Below are 16,973 nucleotides of genomic sequence, written 5' to 3' on the forward strand. Positions count from 1 at the left end.
GACAAAGAAAAATAAAAAGACAAAAAGAGACAAAGAATGAAAAGGGAAGACAAAGAAAGGAGACACGAGAAAAAGAGACAGAGAAAAAGAAAAGGAAAGAAAGACAAAAAGAATGAAAGGCAGATAAAGAAAGAAAGAAGAAGAAAAGAAGGAAGGAAAGAAGAGAAGGAAAATCAGTTATAAGAGTTTAGACCTGTAAAACTCCTCAGGACATAGAGCACAATGTGTCAGAATTGGAAGGGTCCTCCTTGGAACAGAGAACATGGAAAACCAGAACAGGGAAGGATCATAGTCCATAGAAAGTCAGAGCTGAGAGAGACCTTAGAATAGAGAATGTGCCAGCTGGAAGGGTGCTGAGAGTTCAACTAGTCCAGATCTCACATTTAATAGAGGAAGAAATAAATCCAAAAGGGAAAGGACTTGGTCAAGGTGATGCAGCAAGCTTTCAGACTCTCTTTCTCTGTCCAGGCCTCAGATTCTAAACCTGTAAAATGACGTGGTCAGACCTGGCGGTTTCCTCTTTCCTGGGAGCAGAGTTGGGGTTAGGGAGTCACCCACGGGGTCCTGCAGGCCCAGACAGAAGCCACCCCTCACCAGCCCTGCTCCCCAGATGCCTGTCTCTCCGGTCCAGCCAGTTTGGGGAGGGAGCTCGGGTTTGGGGCCCGCCCTCGAAACTCCTGCTCCCACGCTCCCCCTCCTACCTCTTGGGCCCCTACAGCTTAAAACCAGGGGGTTGGGGGATCGGGAGCCTGGGGCCCAGGGCAGTCCTTGCAGCTATCTCTGGCTGCTGGCTCCTAGGGTGCTGGGACAGCTTTGGGCTACCCATTCTCTGGTAATTAGAGGCCCTGATCTCTGGCCTAGGGAAGCCTTCTCTTCTGTGACTTCCTGACCCAGTGTGAGGAGATCTGGGCCTTGTGTTCATGGCCTGGAGGATCAAGAGCCTGGACTTCTCAGCCCTCAGACCCCGAAATGAGTTCCTCAGGGGCCGCTGGGCACTCCTGCCGGGACTAGACACCCAGAGAGGCAGAAAACTTCTCTCTAGGCCTCTGGAGAGGAGCACCTGGCATTTCTGGGACACTTTAAAGTTTGCAAAATGCTTTCTGTGTGTGATCTCCTTTAGCCCTATTAGGTAGGGGCTGCGATTACCCCCATTTTACAGAGAAGTAAGGCTCAGGGAACTGCTCGGACCCCTCCCTTAGCCTCTCTGGGCCTCAGTTTCCTCATCTGTCACATGAGGGTCTGGGTCCAATTTTCTTCCAGGCCTCCGTTCTCCGTGCAGGGGCTGTGGCTTAGGCTTTCCTCCCCTCCCGCCCCACCCGTGTGCTTCCCAGAGCCAGTGGCCGCAGGGCAGGGCTCGGATGCTGCCTGGGCCAGGGTTCTCCCCTCTCCTCTCACAGATGCTTTCAGAGGCCTGGGCGGCTGTGACGCAAGGAAAAGGGGGGACCCGCCCCAGAGTGAACGCTGGGCTGGGTCGGGCTGGGCTGGGGGAGGAGAGAGTGGGGCCCTGGGGGCAGTTACTCATCCTGGGGCCCAGGTAAGAGGGCCCCAGCCCGGTGCAGAGCCCACACACCCCGGGGACTCAGGAGAAGCAACACGGAGCAGCCATGGAGCCCGAGAGATGCAGCCTGGGTCTCCTCAGAGCCACCGTCTTCCTCCTGTCCTTGCTTGGGCCAGGTGAGGCCGGAGGGAGAAGCGGAGAACGCTGGGATGAGCCCAGAGGGGGCTCCCACTCAGCCCTGCTCAGAACTGTGAGGGTGCAGGAAGGGGGGGGCAGGGAGAGATTCTCCCACCCAGGAGAGGGCGAGTTAGAGGGAATGAAGTTTTCCCGCCCAAGGGAAGGGGCTGCTGGCCAGGGGGCCTTCCGGTCCCAAGGAAAGGGGCAGCCGTGGGAGAGTAGGCTCTCCTGCCCCGAGGAGAGAGGGCTGTGGGCTTCTCCCACTTCCAAGAGCCGGAGACGGCCGGGTGGCCCCTCATGTGGCTCTCCCATCTAGGAAAGCCAAGCCCCAGGGAAGAGGGTCCCTTGTAGCCGGCGAGAGGGGCTCTGAAGGCTCTCACTCGGCTGAAAGGGCGCCCGAGAAGGGCTTGGCATCGAGCCAGGGGGAGAGGAGGCTCTCCTCAACTGAGGAGGGAAGCGAGTGGAGAAGCCCCCAAAGGGCTTCCAGGAAAAGTTCTTCCACCTAGAGAACAAAGATGGGGGTCCCAGGAAAGCTCGTGCCTCCAGGGCTGCCGGTCAGGTTTCTGAGCGTGGGGAGAGGAGGGAGGCCCTGACCTCGGCGCTGTCTCGCCTGCCCTCCAGGTGCCTCAGCGCTCAAGTGCTACAGCTGCGTGCAGAAAGCCGATGACGGATGCTCCTCCGGGAAGATGAAGGTGGTCACCTGCCCGGCAGGCCAAGTGGTCTGCACAGAGACGGTGGGGGCCGTGGAGACCAGTAAGTGAGGCCGCTGGAGGGAGGGGGGCGGGCGATGAGTTCATCAGGCAGATCCCCGACCGACCCCCCGGCCCTGGCCCCCATCCTGGCTCCTTTCCTCCAGCGGGCTTGGCCCGGGGTCTCCTTGGCAATAGAAGTGAGCAGGGCCGGAGAGGTCCGGGAGCCTGGAGGCCATCGATGTAAGATCTGGAGATGGGCAGACTCCGGGAAGTTGGGGGGTTCTGGGTCTCACCCACCCCCACCCCAGTCCCCTCCCTTCCTCAGCTCCTTTCCCCGAGGAAGACGAGGCTTCTGGGTGGTCCAGCTCACCCAGGTTTGGGCTGAGAACGCAGCCTGCTGACTAGCACATGGAACCCTGCCCCCCCCCGGCCCTGGGCATCCAGCTGGCCCCACTCCAAAGCACCCTTCCCACCTCTGCCTCAGAGCCCCCAGACCCCAACCCAGCTGCCTGCTCCCCTCTCTGGATCCTCCCTTCCCCTGTCGTTCTCACTCTGGGCCCTGGCTTCTCCCTCCAGTTCACGGCCAGTTCTCCTTGGCCATAAGAGGCTGTGGATTGGGCCTTTCCGGAAAGAATGACCGAGGGCTGGACTTGCACGGGGTCCTGGCCTTCGTCCAGCTCCAGCAGTGTGATAAGGACTTGTGCAACGCCCAGCTCAACCTTACCTCTCATCCCCTGAACCCCAGCGGTAAGTGAAGAAGAGTCCCAGGACTCCAGGGAGGTGGTGCAGGCTCACTAGCTGTATGACCTTGGGCAAGTCATTTGCCTTCCCTGGGTCTTGGTTTCCCCTTCTGTAAAAGGAAGAGATGGGATGCAATCCAACTCTCAAGTCCTACCTACGTTTCGGGGATAAGGAGCCCAGAAACGGGGGACAGGGCTGGGGGCGGAGTGGGAGACTCAGGAGGAACACGAAAGGTGAAACGGCACCTACAAATCATAGTCTAGTGAGCTCTACTTTGACTCCCAACACTCTTCCAGAAGGTAGCGTGGAAGGGATGCCAAGTTCCATTTCTGACGGGCTTGCTGGCAGATCAGGGGACTGCGGCTGGTAGAGGTGCCAATGGCGCCCACCTGGCAAGACGGAGACACCCACTGGGGCTCCATCCAAAGCGCTGTCCTTAATGGCTGAGGGCCCCCGGGATGCGGCCTGCCCCCCACTGGAGGCAGCTGGATGACGGTGTCTGGATTCCCAAAGACCGTTGAGCCGACTCTTACAAGATGACTTTTTTTTTTAAGCGTAATAGTGCGAGGGAGCTCCTAGCGAGGAGCTTCCTTTCCCCGCACAGAATCATACCTTCTCTGCAACCACTTGAGTCTTTCTTTTTTAAATCCTTACCGTCCGTCTGAGAATTAGACTGTGTATTGGTTCCAAGGCAGAAGAACTAGGCGATGGGGGTTAAGTGACTTGCCCAGGACTTAAGAGTCTTAAAGTACTGTCTAGAGAGCATTCAGACGTGGAGTGAATTAACCAGGGCACGATTTGAACTCGGGTCCTCCTGACTCTCACACCGGTGCTCTAATCCATTTCTCCCAAGATGGCACGTACTCAAACTACGTGTAAAGCCTCGCACTTCCGTGAGAAAAAAAGATCTTCTCCAGTACAGAACGGGAGAAGCACGGCTAGCTCGTTCATCTGAAAGAGATCTGGGGATTTTAGTGGCCCACAAGTCCAGGAGAAGTCAATAGGGTCGAGGTCTAAGAAAGCCAATCTGATCTTCAGTTGCATCCGGAGAGACAACGTCCAGGGCCCAGGAAGCACACCTTGTAGTATGTAAAATCATATAGCCATGTTTCATGGGGCAAGCTGGCAGCTGTTACATACTACAAAGGGGAGTGCCAGGCTCTGGTCTGGGCACTCCAGTTTGCCAAGGACAGTCCAGAGGAAGGTGACCAGATTGCGGAGAAGCTCCCTTTCGTGCCCGTCGGCCTACGGACATCGGCTGAAGAAATGGACGGGGATTATGAACCCAGAAGAAAAGACTTAGTGGGGGACGTGGCAGTGCTTTTTTTTTTTTTTTTAAACCTTAGAGTTTTAGAGTAACAACTCTAAGAGGGAAGGCTAAGGGCTAGGCAAAGGAGGTTAAATGACTCGCCCAGGGTCGCACAGCTAGGACGTATCTGGGGCCTCCCAGCTCCAGCACCGGCAGGGCAGTCTATCCACTTAGCTGCCCCCCAGTGGAAGTCTTTTGAAAATATTTGCCAGAGGCATTTGATGGGCTCCATTTGGCCCTAGCCTAGTGCCAGGAGCTGTGGGGTGGCAGTCAGGTGAATGAGAGGCAAAGCACCCGGCAATTAGAGCAGCCAGACAGGCTGCCCCAGGACACGGCAGCTTTGCCTCCTTGGAGGCCTGCAAGCAAAGGCTCTGCCTGTGGGGTGGATCGGGACTAAAGGCCGGGCCAGAGGCCTCCAACAGAAGGGAAGGGAGGGAGGCCTGGGCACCTCACTGACGGCTCCTCTCCCCACCCACCACCCACACAGGGAATGAGAGCGCCCACCAGCCCAATGGCGTCCAGTGCTACAGCTGCGTGGGGCTGAGCCGGGAGGCGTGCACGGGGACCAAGCCGCCCGTGGCCCAGTGCTACAACGCAGGCGACCAGATCCACAAGGGCTGCTTCGATGGCAACGTCACCCTGAGTGCCGGTGAGCGGGGAGGTCCTGGGCATCTTGGGAACTGGAACCCCTCCTCGTAGGGCCTCCCTGGAAGTAGCCTCCTCCCTCACCCGAGGATGCCGTGGAGGGCGGGCACTCCCTGCCAGTCCTGCCCTCACGAGTCGGGTGGAGATGATCAGCTAAGGAGATCTGAGGAGGGAAGGGGGAGGAGGTTTCCCTGCCCCCTTTCCTCTTCTGCAAAGCCTAATGGGAGACCAAGAACTCTTCCACTCATGTCCTACCCCTCAAGGCCTTTCCTTTCCCCTCCAGTGGGAAAAGAGTCCCTTGGAGGGAAAAGGAAATGGCAAAGCACTCCACTGTTTTTGCCAAGAAACTCCCCAAAGGGGTTCTGAAGCGTCAGACCCACAGAAATGAGTGAACAACGACAGGGCACCCTACATGTCCTACCCAGGCACTGGTGGTGAATGAGGGTCTCTTTTCAATGCTACCATTTTACAAGTTTGGAAACTGAGGCCCTGGAAGGGGTAGGGACTCACCTGAGGTTGCTCAGCCAATTTGGAGAAGAGCTGAGGCTAGGACCTGGGCTCCCCACACCCTGCCAGGGCTCTGCCTGGCACACCTCCTGGCGCTCCAAACTAACCAGCTGCCTCACCTGCTTGGTGTCTCTTAGCCAACGTGACAGTGTCCTTACCCGTCCGAGGCTGCGTCCAGGATGAGGAGTGTACTAGAGACGGGGTGATGGGCCCAGGCTTCTCCCTCAGTGGCTCCTGCTGCAGCGGGACTCGATGCAATTCGGACCTCCGGAACAAGACCTACTTTGCCCCTGGCATCCCGCCCCTCGTGGTGCTGCCCGTGCCACGGCCCACAGCTACCTCCCGCCAAAACTCCACAGTGACAAAGACCCCAGCATCCACCCGAGTTTCATCTCCGAGCCCCTCAGCCTCCTCAAGCCCAGCCCCATCCACCACCCTCCAGGCCCCAGCCAGGGAATCAACTTCCCACTCTGAGAGATCTGTGGAGACCTTCGGAGAGGAGGGAGGCCACATTGGCCACAGCGATCGAAGCAATGTAGGGCAGCTCCCCCCTAAGGGAGGTTCCCAATACCCAGGTAATACGGGTGCCAGGGCCCTGGGCACTCCACTGGTGCTGTTCGTGGCAGCTATTTTGGCTAGGACCCTCCTGTGATCCCCTTCCTCCCCCTCCGATCCTTCTCCCCTTGTGGTCCTGGGACACCTTTCCCTAAACGCAAATCCCCTTCTGTTCCCTGGGCTGGGCTGGTCCCACCCCAAGCCACAATCTCTCCTTGTCCCGCCTCACCAGGTTGAGCAGGTCTCATCAGTCCAGGAAATAAAATAACCTTGTATTTAAGTACTCGCCCAAGTTGTTTATTTCTTGGTCACAGAGAACCGGAGGGATACCTTCGGGAAGGGCCCAAAGTGATGTCGGTGATGGGGAGGGGGGAGGGTGGCAGGGAATACGGAGGGAGGAAGGCAGAGCTGGGAGCAGAAGGTACCACCAGGAAGAGGAGAAGCCGTTGTGCCACCATTGGGGCAGAGGCATATCCAAGAATTCGGTCACCTGCCAGCCATCCAGTTGAGTGGACGGTGAGAGCTCCCTAGTCTCTACCTGCTTTAAATACTTTGCTACGCTCTAGAATGACCGCAGGGCCAAGAAGCAACTTCCAAACTTCACAGCCTGGTCCTTGTCCTGCCTCTTCCTTGGCAGATGACAGCCAGAAGAGAGGTTCCCAATTTCCAGGGGGTTCACTGCCTGTCTTCCTGGGTTTAGGGGCCCTGGAGGCCTCCTCTCCCTGGGCAGAAAGACCATCAGAGAAGTAGACCTCCAGCCCAGAATGGCCCTTTCTACATTCTGAAAGTGGTCTCAGGTACTGTCTCCTGAGTGCCTGGGCCCCATCGCCAGGCTTCCAGCAGACGTGTCCTGCTCCTTTCCCCGGGGCCGGCCTACTCCTCTCGGCAGTCATGTGCCCAATGCCGGGCAAAGACACTCCTGATATCAGTGTCTTGTACAAAGCCTTAGTGGCCCCGCTGTCCTTAGAGCTCTTCCTCTGGGGAAATACTTCAGATCTTGGGAAGGAGGGTCAGAGGGTAGTCTGGAATTAGCAGCAGCTCCCACTCGGGGACAAGAGTTGTTTGGACAGTGGTGACAGGCAGCATGTGGTAGATGGGAGAAAAAATATCAGAGAATGAATGAGATGACATGGAAGGATAGGAACTGAGCCCGATTTTACAGGTGAGCCCTTTCTAAAGCATCTACTAGAGATCAGATGCTGGACTAGCCACAGAAGGTACAAAGAAGGCCCAAACCAGTCCCTTCTCTCAGGGAGCTCCTGGTCTAATAGGGAAGATAACAGCCTAGCAATTATGTACAGACAAGAGCTGCAGATAATCTCAAAGAGAAGGCATTCTGGGAAGAAGAGGAGGAAAGGCTTCTTTAGCTGGGTATCAAAGGAAGCTGGGAGGAGGCAGGGATGACATAGAAGAGAACTCAGCCAGAGGAAGTCCTCAGAGTCAAGAGATGGAGTTTCTCATTTAAGGAACAGCTGGGAGGCCCGTGAATCCCAAGAGCACTTGGAGAGGTGGAGGGACTAAGCCGGAGGAAGACTGGAAAGAGAGGGAGAGGCCGGGTTATTCTATAAAGGGCTGTGACACCAAACAGAGGATTTTGTGTTTGATCCTGGAGGAGACAGGCAGCCACTAGCATTTTTGAAATAGGAAGCAACATGGAAGATCACACAGACAGTAGAGTGCAGGGACTGGCGCAGGGAGTTCACACGTAGCAGTCGAGGTAGACAAGAGATGCCAATCAACCAGATATGGCAACTAATTGGCTATGGAGGCTGGGGTGGCAATGAGAGAAGGTAGAGATCTGAGGATGACACTAAGGTTTCAAACGTGGGCAACTGGAAGATAGTGGTACCCTCAGCAGTAACAGGGAAGTTAGGAAGAGGAGAGGTTGGGGAGAAAAGGTAAACTGGGTTCCGTTTCGGATAGGTGGAACTTGAGATGCTTACAAGCCATTACTAGCATGAAGTCTTTAACAGGCAGTTGGATATTTGAGACTGGAAAGCAGGAGAGAGGTTAGGGCTGGGGGAAAAAAGATCTGAGAGAGATAACCGAATTTCCAGGAGCTGTGAGATCACCGAGTGAAATAGTATGGGAGGTTAAAGAAAGACGAGGAGGTTTGGAAGAGCCTGTGTATGCGGTGAGAACATGAGTCACGTAGGGAGGTGTCAAGGATTGCCTAGCGGTGGCGAGGACCCAGTAGAGATTATGTAACGTACATCCGCATGTGAGCAAACTCCTTTTACCACTGTAGGTCAGCACCTCTTTTGCAACCTGTAGTCTGAGTGTTAAACCTGGAGTCAGGTCAAGTTCAAATCTGGCCTCAGATATTTACTCTGTGACCCACTTTATGCTTTTGGACTCAGTTTCTTCACCTGTAAAATGAGCTGGAGAAGGAAATGGCCAACCATTCTTGTGTCTTTGCCAAGAAACCCCGAAATGAGGTCACAAAGTCAGACAAGTGAACGGCTAATCTGAGAGCCTGGAGCTCTGCTGATGAGCTCTGTGAGTCAGAGACAAGGACTCATGCTGTATCTGCCTGCCTCTGGCCAGTTCTCTGACTCGCCGCCTGTCAAGCATCGAGGAGAGGGCAAAACAGTTCCATCAGGAGATGCTGCCCTTGGAGCTGGAGGGGCTACAGATGATTAGACACGGAATTTGGATCGACGCATGTGTGTGGATGGGGGGCAATCTTTGCCAGAGCATGGGGTGCCAGGTTGGCTGATGACAGATGGGGGAGGGTCAGCTAAGTGAGACAAGGAGTCAGGAATTTGTGAGTTCAAATCCAGCCTCAGATGCTTAATAGCTCTGTGATTCTGGAAAGACTCATAATCACTGCCTGCCTCCATTTCCTCATCTGTAAAATGGGAATAATAATAAGAGTACTTATCTCTCAAGGTTGTTGTGAGGATAAAATGAGATAATGTTATTCCCCTGAGGAACCATAGCTCATAAAAGCATAAATTTAGAGTTGGAAGGAATTCCTAGGGGCCTTTTCTGGGACAGAGAGGCAGGGGGGCATAATGGAGAGGGTGTAAAGCCAAGAGAAGACTTGGGTTGGGATACTGCCTCTGCCTTGTGACCTTGGGGAAGTCAAATTTAACCTCTGTGAGCCTCAGTTTGCTCATCCACAAAATGGGGTGCAAACAGCACACCGCCTCTCCCTTACAGGGAGATCTCCTATGGAGGGAGCTATCTGATGCTGCTATGATCCTGAGGAATAGGCAGGTTGCAATGGGAAGGCGGCTGCATTTGGGTGCCTGGGTGCACCCCACCTTAGTGACATACGCGACCTCCAACCCCCCATTCCTCCATCATGGTATCTTCCACCCTCTGAATCTTCCCGGCACTTTGGGAGATACCACAGAGAGAGATGGGGCAGAAGAAAATAGGGAGGCCTAAAAAGCAGCTTGCTTACTTTCCCCGCCCAGTAACTTCAGGTGGTCTGTCTCAGTTGGGCCCTCCCCAGTATATTTTGTAAGGAGCTCTCCTATTGGTGCCGCGAATGGCGGCGGGTGTGAAGAGAAGAAAGAGGTGCGAAGAGAGGAATGGAGCACGTGGGGGCTATGCAGATCACGCGCTTCATCGGCCAATGGGGAGAGAAGCTCCGCCCTGGAACCCACCTCCCTTGCGATGCGGACGGATTCCCCGCCCACTCCTTAAGGTAGCCAACAGGAACCCACGGCTCTTCATGGCGTTGGCCAATGGGACATGGTGGGGGGGGTTGGGGGTGGACGCTAAAGACTGGTCCCCACCCCTCCCACCACCATGGGGAACCAGGAGGACAGGCCCTGCCCCCTATCCCCGCAAGCTCGAGGGAGGGGCCGTTGGGGAGGGGGAGGGTAGGAGGAACAGGAGGCGGGGCTTGGCATGGGCGGGAGAGAAAGGCGAGGCTGGAGAAGGGGATTGGGTCTCTTGGGGTGGGCCTGGATATGGGGGAAGGGAAGGAGGCAGGACTTGTGGGAGCGGGGCAGGGCAGGGCTGAGGGTTGGGTGGGGGCAGGGTTGTGTTATGGGGGAGTGTGGAGGCGGAGCTGGGTGCAGGGGGAGGGGAGGAGGCCGAGCTTGCGGGGAGGGTCTTGGGTAGGGCTGTGAAAATGCTCATTGACTAGGGAGGAGAGGATTAGCGGGAGCGCGGGGTTTGGGGACGGGGGACTCCCCCCCCAACTGTCTCAGAGGCCCTTAGAGAGCCGAGCCTCGAGGGAGGAGGGAGAAGAGGGGGTCCTGGAGGGAGACAATGGCATTTCCCCTTCATCTCCCTGCTCTCCGTTCGTTCTCACCAGAATCCTGGGGCCCGAGGGCCAGGGAGGACCAAAGACGGACGGGAAGGTCCAGGAGCATCCGGAGCGGCCATGGGATGTCCGAGCTTCCAGCTGCTTCTCGGCCTCGTGGGAGCCTCCCTAGGCCAGCCTGGTGCGTGCGTGCGTGCGTGCGTGCATGTGTGTGCGCCCCCAGGGCGGGGAAGCCGAGGCCCTGCGCTGACGCTGCCCTCCCCGCTTTGCAGAGGACCGCTTCGGTAGCCCCGTCTTCCCAGTGCTGCGGCACGTCATCTGTTACCGCACCGAGATGCTGCACATCGGGCGGAAACTGAGTTCCAAGCCCGTGCACTGGAGCCGCGGCCTGAACCAAACCGCGCGCTGTGAGAGCTGGGAGGTGTGTCAGGAGACCCTGGTGATGGTAGACACAGGTAAATGGAGGACGGCCGCCGGCCCGGAGGAGGAGGCGGGGCCGCGCCGGGCCCAGCTCCTAACTGGACAATTCAGCGCTTTATTGCCGGATCCCCCAAGGCCTTCCTCCTTTTCCTGGGGGGCTGTCTGTCTGCCCGAGGCCCCTCTTGTGGGGGGGCTCCCACCTCACCCGAAGTGATTCATTCGTTCAGAACCAGTGATCTGGGATGAAGGCCCCCCCCTCCCCGAAATCCTGCACAAGGATGGAAATAAATGAAGCCTCCTGGGGGAAGCGCCAGCGGCCATAGGGAAGCCTCTTGGGAGCACACCTGGCCCTGCAAGTTTGCCTTTTCTCCCACCGCCCCCCCCTGCTCCCCGCAGCATCTCTTGGTGGCGGTGACTCTGCTACCCCCTGCTGGCTCCTAGTCAATGCCAATGTGCCATAGTCAAAAAGGATCTTGGGGGTAAGGGGTGGGGCGCGGCTTGGCTGATTTAAAGGCCTGGAGACAGGAGGTCCTGAGTTCCAGTTCAGCCTCAGACACTTCCTAGCTGTGTGACCCCAAGCAAGTCACTTCACCCCCATTGCCTAGTCCTTACTGCTCTTTTGCTTGACACTGACATATAGTATTGATTCTAAGGCAGAAAGTAAGGTGGATGGGGGGGGGGGGCGGGGAAGGATCTTCCTTGCAGGACAGACTGATAGTTCTCTGAGGACAGAGATCAGAGGGGGAGGGAGCAAAGGCCAGCAGAGCGCCCTCATGCTAAGGCTCTGCCACTATCCTGTCGGGAGCCGACTCAAGAGTCCATCATTCCAGCCACTATCAGATTTAGGGGACAGAAACTCCCTTTAACTCTGGGAATGTCCCTGATCAGAGTCCCAGAGCCCAAACTTATGTCAAAGATTCGGGCCAGAAAAGACCCTGGGAGGATTGTGAAGAGATGAGACGGCCCGCTTGGTTGGCATGAAGTTCTGGGATGGGACAGGCCACCCACAAGAACGTGGGCAGTCTCCAAGGCAGATGAAGAAGGCAGGGGCATTGCCCTCTCTCCTGCCTTCACTATGGACAGCTACAGGGCTCATGTCCTGGAGCAGCTGGAGGCAGGGGGACAAGGACTGCGGTCTGGGGGTTTTCATGCAGAGATCCCTGCCGGTGCCAACCTTCCCTTCCTCTTCTAGGGCCCCAGACGCTGATCATGGGCAGTAAGGGCTGCACGCCAGCGGGGATGCGGATGTCCCGGGTCACCCACCACTTGGGCCCGACAGGAATTATCGTCACCTCCTACGTCCGTTTCTGCAACCTTAACTACTGCAACAACTCCAGTAACACGGCCCCTGTGCTCACCCCCAGGGCACCCCTAGGTAGCGTAGATCAGGGTCTCCCTGCCTCCGCCTGTCATGGCTGCACCGTCTCTCCTGTGGGATCTCCTGGCACTTTTTCCTGGAGTTCTTGATCTCCCCATAATTTCATTCCCCCAGCCCAGTCATGCCTTGAGAGCCTCTTGCCCCAAGATGCCCCTTTCCTGGTTTTCTCCAAAGCTTCCCTCCCCATTCTACCAATTTCCCTCTCCCTTTGTCCCTCCCCAGGACATTCCCCGGGTTCTCTCGGCCCGCCTGTCCCACAGCATCTCTCCGGAGTTCTGCTTAGGGGGGCCACCCTTCTCTGGACCTCAAAGATCATCTGCTCTGACCCTTATTTTATGTTGCTGCCCCCTTTATTGTAGCTGGAAAGCCTCCATTTTTATAGCCCAGAAGCTAGCTGACAAGCCAGCCTGACCCAGCCCCCTGCTCTAGCCAGCATGCAGCCAGAAGGCTTGGCTTTAGAGGGTGTTGTGGTGAATCTGGGGGTGGCTTGCTTTCCCCATAATGGGAGCCCCCTCATTTGATAGCTGGAGAAGGAAGTGTTCAGGCTGGGACTTCCCCGAGGGTGCGGACGAGTCAGGGGCAGAGCAGGGATTCAAAGTCTTTGCTCAGGTGTCCTCACACGGCACTGCCTCCCAGACGAGCCATCTAAACAGCGGGCACTGGGCACGTCTCTCAGACTGCCAATGAGCGCCGAACTGGGCCTTGGAGAGCTGGGTTCGGGTTCAGGTGCCGACGCTCATCAGCCACGTAACTTTGGCTAGTCAGCCCGTGAGGCTCGGTCTTCCCAAAGACGTTTTCCCCGGGCGGCCAACCTCGCAGCACTGAGGAGCCTGGCATGCCTTAGCAAGGCTGGTCCCTGGGAAACGGGTTCAGGTGGCCGGCTTTGTGTTCGAGGGCCTCCCTGGCAAAAGTAGAATCTGCCTTAGCTCGTGTCCGTTTGTGAGGCCAGAGTCACATCCACAGCTCGATGAAGCGGCCGAGCACGAGCAAGCTGTCCCCTGAGAAATGCAGGCATGCCCAGAGGAGACGGGCAGCCCCGGCTCTCTCCTTGGCTGCCAGCATGCTGGGGGCTTCCTGGCAGTGACTGCAGGAGGGGAGGGGGCCGGCCTCTGTGCAGGATGCCCGTCTCCGTTCCATGGGGTGACAGCTCAGCTCGAGGCCCCTCTGATGGCCTTCCCTTTCCCTAGTCACAGGAGACCCTGAGCAAGCCTTGTACTGCCCGACCTGCTTGGCCTTGTACTCCTGTCCCGACAAGATCCGCTTCCGTCAGTGCAGTGAGGATGCCATCAGTTGTTACAATGGAACGATCCAGATCAAGGGAGGTGAGCAGCAGCTCATGGTGGGGCCCCCTAAGTGTCAGACGGAAGGAGGTGCTGACGGAGCAGAAAGAGCTCCTGCCAGATAGTCTGGGTGGTTCGAGGGATAGGGAGAGCCAGCCTTAGAGACAGGAGGTCCTGGGTTCAAATCCGGCCTCAGACACTTGACCCTGGGCAAGTCACTTATCAGTGGAACCAATAGCACAGATTCCAAGACAGAAAGTTAAAAAAAAAAAAAGGTAGTCTGGGCCCCGGAGACACCTTTCCTAAAGCCGTTCATCTGGTAGCAGGGCCGGGGTGAGGGCCCTGGGTTTGAAGCCCAGCTCTGCCACTCGCTGTCTCTCCAGCCTTTTCGTGGGCTAGCTGGAAGGCAGCTCCTAGGAGGTAGGGTTGCTCGAGCCTGTGCTGGTCGGTCAGAAAGGTGGGGTGTCTGGGGGTTCCAGGAAGCCCCGGCTTCCTCCTCTATCAAACAGGGATAAGAAGGCCTCCCTCTCAGGGGGTTGTGAAGAAGAAATGCGATTGTGCCTTCTAGCCACGAGAACTGCTCAAATCCTAAGGCAGGATTCGAACTCTAGTCCTTGAACCTCCACCTCAGAATGATTTCCTCTAGGCCATAATGAGAGATTTCTAGATTGTCGGAGCTCAGAGGGACCTCAGAGGCCACACGGCCCAACTTAATTTTACAAAGGCAGAACCTGAGCCAGAGGGGAGGATCACGGGGCTGGACAGGCCCCTGGAGGCTACCAAGTCATCTTACAGATAAGCTACCTGAGGGGGAGGCACTTGGCCAGTGTGAACCGTGGGGGTTAGGGCAGACTTGGGGCCTTGAGAACAGGCCTTGTATGAAGAGTCCTGGCTCTGGGCAGCGCGTCACCCACCTGCTCCTCTCTCTCTGACCGCCCCTTCTCCCTTGTAGAAAGCGCCTCTTATAACTTGAGCCTGCTCGGCTGCTCGTCTCTGCCCAAGTGCGAGCTGTTCCTGGGCATTGGGAAAATCGGGCCCTTCACCCTGAGTGACAAGTGTCTGGACCACCACGATCTCTTGTGGCCAAGGAACCAGGGTGCCCCTCGGCCTGCCTGGGCCTGGACCCTCGGGCTGGGACTACTGCTCACTCTGTAGGCGACCTCAGGCCAGACTCTCGACCATCCCTCTGAGCCTCCCAGGAAGAGGTGCAGAGGGGAGCCCCGTACGCAGGCCCGAGTGCTCTGGGGCCGGAAGAGGAGGCCCTGAGATCGCAGGGGCAGGAGGTGGGCCCAAAGTCCCCAGGAACCCCAGCCCGGTGTGCTGCTCAGCTGCTAAATAAAGAGTTCTCTTGTCTTCAAGAACTCCGAGGCTTTGTTAATCATGAATAATAAGGCTAGCAATTCTCGGCCTTCCTAGGAATGTGTTCTTTCCCTTCAGCTGGAACTCCTCACCATACAAACACTGGTAAAAGGGAGCCGGTTTCTAGTTTTAATTCAGTCCTCACCTTCCATCTTAGAATCAATGCTAAGTATCAGTTCCATAGCAGAAAATGGGCAATTGGGGTTGAGTGACCCACCCAGGGTCACACAGCTGGGAAGTATCTGAGGCCAGATTTGAACCCAAGACTTCCCGTCTCTAGGTCTAGCTCTCAAATCACTGAGCCACCTAATGGCCCCTCTCTTTACTTTTATGAGGCTCTAAGATTTGCAAAGTATTCTCGGCCTGATGGTCCCTCCAGCCCTCGACTTGGGAGTTAGGAGTCCCAGATTCAAATCTCACCTCTACCTGTCCCCTCCCCGGACCTCAGTTTCCATCTTATAAAGAGAGATGGGCCAAATGGGGTCTAAAGCGCTCTATGAATCCGAGTCTTTGCAGGTAATGCTACGGTAAGTGCTCAGAGGAGGAGGCTGAGGCCTGGAGACAAGTGACCTAGCTGGGGCCTGAGAGCTTGGGGTCTACTCCTCCACGCCAACGCCAATGCTCCATACTCCTATTCGACAGAGGAGCTTCGGAGGGAAGCCGTTTGCCTCCGGTCACCTAGCAAGGCAGTGGGAGTCCCTTAGACTCTTGGTGGCCATCCGAGCTCCAGTCTGGCTTCTGGACAGTCCAGATGTGCTTCCTGCCCCATCCCGCCCCCACTTCTAGCCTGCAGGAGGGGCACAAGGGGGCTGGCACACCTCTCGTAATTCTAGGCAGCCCTCAGGACACTTCTTCAGGGAAACGGGGCAGTGGGAGGAGAGTAGGGGGCACAAAGAACCCCAGTCTGGGACTAGGGAGACGACTGAGCTGGGACTGGACACCCTGGGGAGAAGAGAGGAAGCAAGAATCACCACCAATTAAAGAAACCCATATCGGACTGGAACAGAAGCGGCCAAATGAAGGGCTTCTCAGGGCCTGTGGACTGATCCTCTCCTGTGTGCCCAGTGCTGGCACTCTGTGTGGAAAGGCTGGCTATTTGTGGACATCACAGAGGGAGGGCCCAGACTTGGCCTCAGAGGGTCTTCAGGGAAGGGCATCAAGTTCTCCAAGAACATGAGAACTAAGCTACCCCTCAAATGAAGAGAGAGGTCTGCCTCCCCAAATCAGCACTCTGTCAAACACATTTGAGCACGAGAGAGAGAGTCCTTTAAGAGTCCACAGACATTCCAAGAATGGGTGGAAGAGATGGCCAACAGCGAAGCCATTCATGACGTCATAGCCAGCAAGAAGTAGAGCTTGCAGACATTATGCAGGTAGGAGAGCCAATGGGGATCTTGTAACTCTGATGAATTGGCCACTGCTATGGGGAATAAGAAGATGATTAGAAACAGGCATGGAGGGGGAGGAAGGAGAAGATTAAGTGAGGTGGCTTGTTCTAATAAAAAAGGTTTGTGATTCAGAGGCCAAGGCCCTCTGGCATCATCTTACTCCCTGGTACCTTGGGAGAGGTGACCTCAAGGGCCCTCCCATCTCTGAAGCTAGCATCTGTGGGCATCATCTTGGGTAATCCCATTCCTGACTGTCCCACAGGTTCAAAGAGAGAACTCAGTTGAGGAAACGGGACTAGGAATCAGTCTTGCCTAGTTCCCAGAAATAGGAGAGCTGAATTGGAAAAATGATCAGATTGGAAGACCCCGAGATCCACTCCCAGCCACTCTAGCCACTCCTAGACACAATGACCCCTTAGGCACCTGCAGTCACATTTCTATCACCCAAGTACCTGGGACCAGGCAAAGGCATCTTTCCCCAAGAATCTGCCACTGGCTAACCCTTAGTTCCCAAGAGTAAACTCACATACGCTCCATCACTTTCTCTCCCTAAAATTACGGAAATCCCAGGTCTGAGGTTCCGTGCATCTTCTCAGATTAATCTGCCTGGTTAAAGACATATTGTAATTACTTTGATAGTTCTGTGTTTTTTCAGGCTGACAAATTCCTAAATTGATTATGTGAATCATAGCTAAAAAGGGGGATGGGGAAGAGAAGAGGCTAGCAAAGATATGGAGAGAGAGAGACAGAGAGAGACAGAGAGAGAGAGGGGGAAAGGAAGAGGGAGAGGGAGGGAGAG

General features: G+C 56.2%; 2 protein-coding genes across 2 annotated transcripts in view; both read left to right on the forward strand.

Annotated features, from left to right (window-relative positions):
- XRCC1 (X-ray repair cross complementing 1) overlaps positions 1-1,538 on the forward strand; it is a 35,063-nt gene extending 33,525 nt beyond the window's left edge. Inside the window, exon 7 of the mRNA XM_044668517.1 lies at positions 1,398-1,538. Within this exon, the coding sequence (XP_044524452.1) occupies positions 1,398-1,538 (141 nt within the window). The remainder of the gene's footprint in view (positions 1-1,397) is intronic.
- Positions 1,539-1,604: 66 nt separating this feature from the next.
- LYPD3 (LY6/PLAUR domain containing 3) lies at positions 1,605-6,375 on the forward strand. The gene is made up of 5 exons (XM_044668518.1): positions 1,605-1,674; positions 2,297-2,428; positions 2,944-3,114; positions 4,905-5,066; positions 5,707-6,375. The coding sequence occupies exons 1-5, from the start codon at positions 1,605-1,607 to the stop codon at positions 6,219-6,221; spliced, it is 1,050 nt and encodes a 349-aa protein (XP_044524453.1). The 3' UTR covers positions 6,222-6,375.
- The last annotated feature ends 10,598 nt before the right edge of the window (positions 6,376-16,973 follow it).

Source organism: Gracilinanus agilis, chromosome 3 (genome assembly GCF_016433145.1).
Source record: "Gracilinanus agilis isolate LMUSP501 chromosome 3, AgileGrace, whole genome shotgun sequence".
Lineage (NCBI taxonomy): Eukaryota > Metazoa > Chordata > Mammalia > Didelphimorphia > Didelphidae > Gracilinanus > Gracilinanus agilis.